The sequence below is a fragment of the Silurus aristotelis genome, assembly GCF_946808225.1.
Source record: "Silurus aristotelis genome assembly, chromosome: 8".
Taxonomy (NCBI): Eukaryota; Metazoa; Chordata; class Actinopteri; order Siluriformes; family Siluridae; genus Silurus; species Silurus aristotelis.
Window position 1 is genome coordinate 30,843,385 of NC_139581.1, and position 2,500 is coordinate 30,845,884.

The 2,500-nt window shown below is 39.5% G+C and overlaps 2 protein-coding genes across 2 annotated transcripts in view; one reads left to right on the forward strand and one right to left on the reverse strand.

The window, feature by feature from the left end:
- anapc15 (anaphase promoting complex subunit 15) overlaps positions 1-9 on the reverse strand; it is a 2,506-nt gene extending 2,497 nt beyond the window's left edge. Inside the window, exon 1 of the mRNA XM_083549147.1 lies at positions 1-9. This exon is cut by the window's left edge and continues 147 nt beyond it. The gene's annotated coding sequence lies outside the window, so the exon portion shown is untranslated.
- A 1,260-nt stretch (positions 10-1,269) lies between these two features.
- Positions 1,270-2,500, forward strand: part of folr (folate receptor) — a 3,370-nt gene continuing 2,139 nt past the window's right edge. Inside the window, exons 1-3 of the mRNA XM_083549142.1 lie at positions 1,270-1,452; positions 1,633-1,762; positions 2,429-2,500. The exon at positions 2,429-2,500 is cut by the window's right edge and continues 117 nt beyond it. Of these exons, the coding sequence (XP_083405268.1) occupies positions 1,436-1,452; positions 1,633-1,762; positions 2,429-2,500 (219 nt within the window). The 5' untranslated portion in view covers positions 1,270-1,435. The remainder of the gene's footprint in view (positions 1,453-1,632; positions 1,763-2,428) is intronic.

Sequence of the window (2,500 nt, forward strand, 5' to 3'; positions counted from 1 at the left end):
ACCCTTTTCTAATTCGACTATTTGATCAGACTAAACCTACACAGCGCACACACGAGAACAAAACTTCCCTGAGAGAAAAATATATCAGACACAAACCACACAGCAAAGCATTGTCCTGGGGGGTTGTTTTCAAAACCTAGAAATCCCCTTTATGGTTATGATTTGACGACTCGAGGAACAAAATCAATGTAATGAACTGGAAAAGAAAATGCTCAAATGAGAAACAGATCAAAAAACAACACCGGGAGTTCACTTCAACACCTCTGATATTATTATAATCATTTTCTCTCTCTCTATTTAGGTTTCAGACAGGACCCCATTTTAATTCTTCACCTCCACATCATATACTAACACCCTGTCACACCTCACACCTTCACCTGAATAACCACTGACTGATAAATATACTCATTTAAATAAACCCAGTGTCTTTTTAAATGTTAAATCTTTCTCCAACCAGAAGTGTGTGGCTGAGTCATACCACCAGAAGTGGTGTGAAAGCTGATGTGCTCCTCTCTGATTGTTGTTGTTGTTTAGTGTAGCACCAGGGTTCCGGAGGAACGTCGTCTCGTTTTTACTGTGTACCACTGTGTATAGTAGAAATGACAATCAAAGCCTCTTGACTTGACTTGATGATGCTTTAATCTGGGGACCTGCAGTGATAATCCCCCTGACACATGTAGAAATGTAAATAGAGATAATAAACTATAGAACAGATGCTGCCCATGTCCAGTGGGGTATTTTTACATTAAAAATTGAGCTTAAATTGAAATGATTTTATGTTAAATGCATCATGAAGATTTCCATTATACCCTCAGACTACACACACACACACACACACACACACACACACACACACACAGAGAGAGAGAGAGAGAGAGAGAGAGAGAGAGAGAGAGAGAGAGAGAGAGAGAGAGAGAGAGAGAGAAAGTCTTAAGTGTCCTTTACACACCTCTATAACCCCTGATATCTCCATTACATTTTAACCCTCACATTCTACTGCAATATGTACATATTTTTCAGAGAAACATCAAACTGTGTGTGTGTGTGTGTGTGTGTGCGTGTGCGTGTGTGTGTGTGTGTGTGTGTGCGTGTGTGTGTGTGTGTGTGTGTGCACTAATTCATAACCCATAATAAGATAATGACCTGAACATGTGTCTGTGAAAGCTGGTCACAGTGACACAGAAAAAAAACTGAAAGACTGCCTTCTCATTTTCTGATGGACTCCTCCTCTCTCCCTTTCTTTCTCTCTTTCCCTCTCTCTTTCTCTCTCTCTCTATCTCGCTCTCTCTCTCTCTCTCTCTTTTTCTCTGTCTCTCACACACACACACCTCTAAGTCTTAACTCTTAAACATCTGAAACAGCAAAACCAGGCTACTGAAGAAGATTCTGTGGTGTTATTGGGGACGTTATTTGGTGGAGATCTCAGCAGATAGAAATGCAGCGAATCTCCAGGTAAGAAAAATCAACACATTTCATCTGAATCAAAATAACGAAGTGAAATCATGTAGTGTTGAAGGAGAAATATGTGAAGAAATAAATATTCACACTGAGCTTGATTAGATTATTAACACACACACAAACACACTCACACACACACACACACACCCTTTATATTTATTTGTTTCTCTGTAGGGTTTGGCTCTTGTTTTCTATGTTGGTATCTTTACCACTTTGTTCTCTCGCTCTGGAGAAACTGAACATGTGCATGGATGCTAAACACCACAAAACTAAACCAGGACCAGAAGGAGAACTTTACCAGCAGGTAACACACACTCACACACACACACACACACACACACACACACACACACACACACACAGTGAAGATCCCTCACTCCGGTATGTATTGCTCTGTGGGGTTGAAGGTCAGTGTGTTTCATTTCTCATAGCTAATCATTTCTTATGAGGTTAAAAGTTGTTCCTACATCATCACATTTTATGGCCAACCCACAACTGCATTCATATCAATTTATAAACCCTTCTCCATCTTCACTTTTATAACAGTGTAATGAATATAAAAGCCATTCATGTAGAATAGTGAGTTATTTAGAAGTTTCACCATATTATAGTTGTTTAAGTGTTTAGTTTTAAGATCTGCTGAGATGCCAGATGTTTCCTCAGCTCCAGGCTGGTTTTATACAAACTCTGATTCAACTTAACCCTGCAGTGAAACATCAGATATGTCCAAAATACATGAAACATGAGAAGACCTGTGCTCAAAGTTCAATGTTATATAAATATAAAAAAAAAAAAAACAGGACTAACTTTACAGTCACATGAATTTAACACACACACACACACACACACACACACACACACACACACACACACACACACACACACACACACACACATTCACATTCACATACTCTCTCTCTCTCTCTCTCTCTCTCTCTCTCTCTCTCTCTCTCTCTCTCTCTTTTCTTAGTGTGCTCCATGGCGTGAGAATGCATGTTGCACTGCAAACACATCAGCTGAAGCTCATGAAGATAACTCGTAC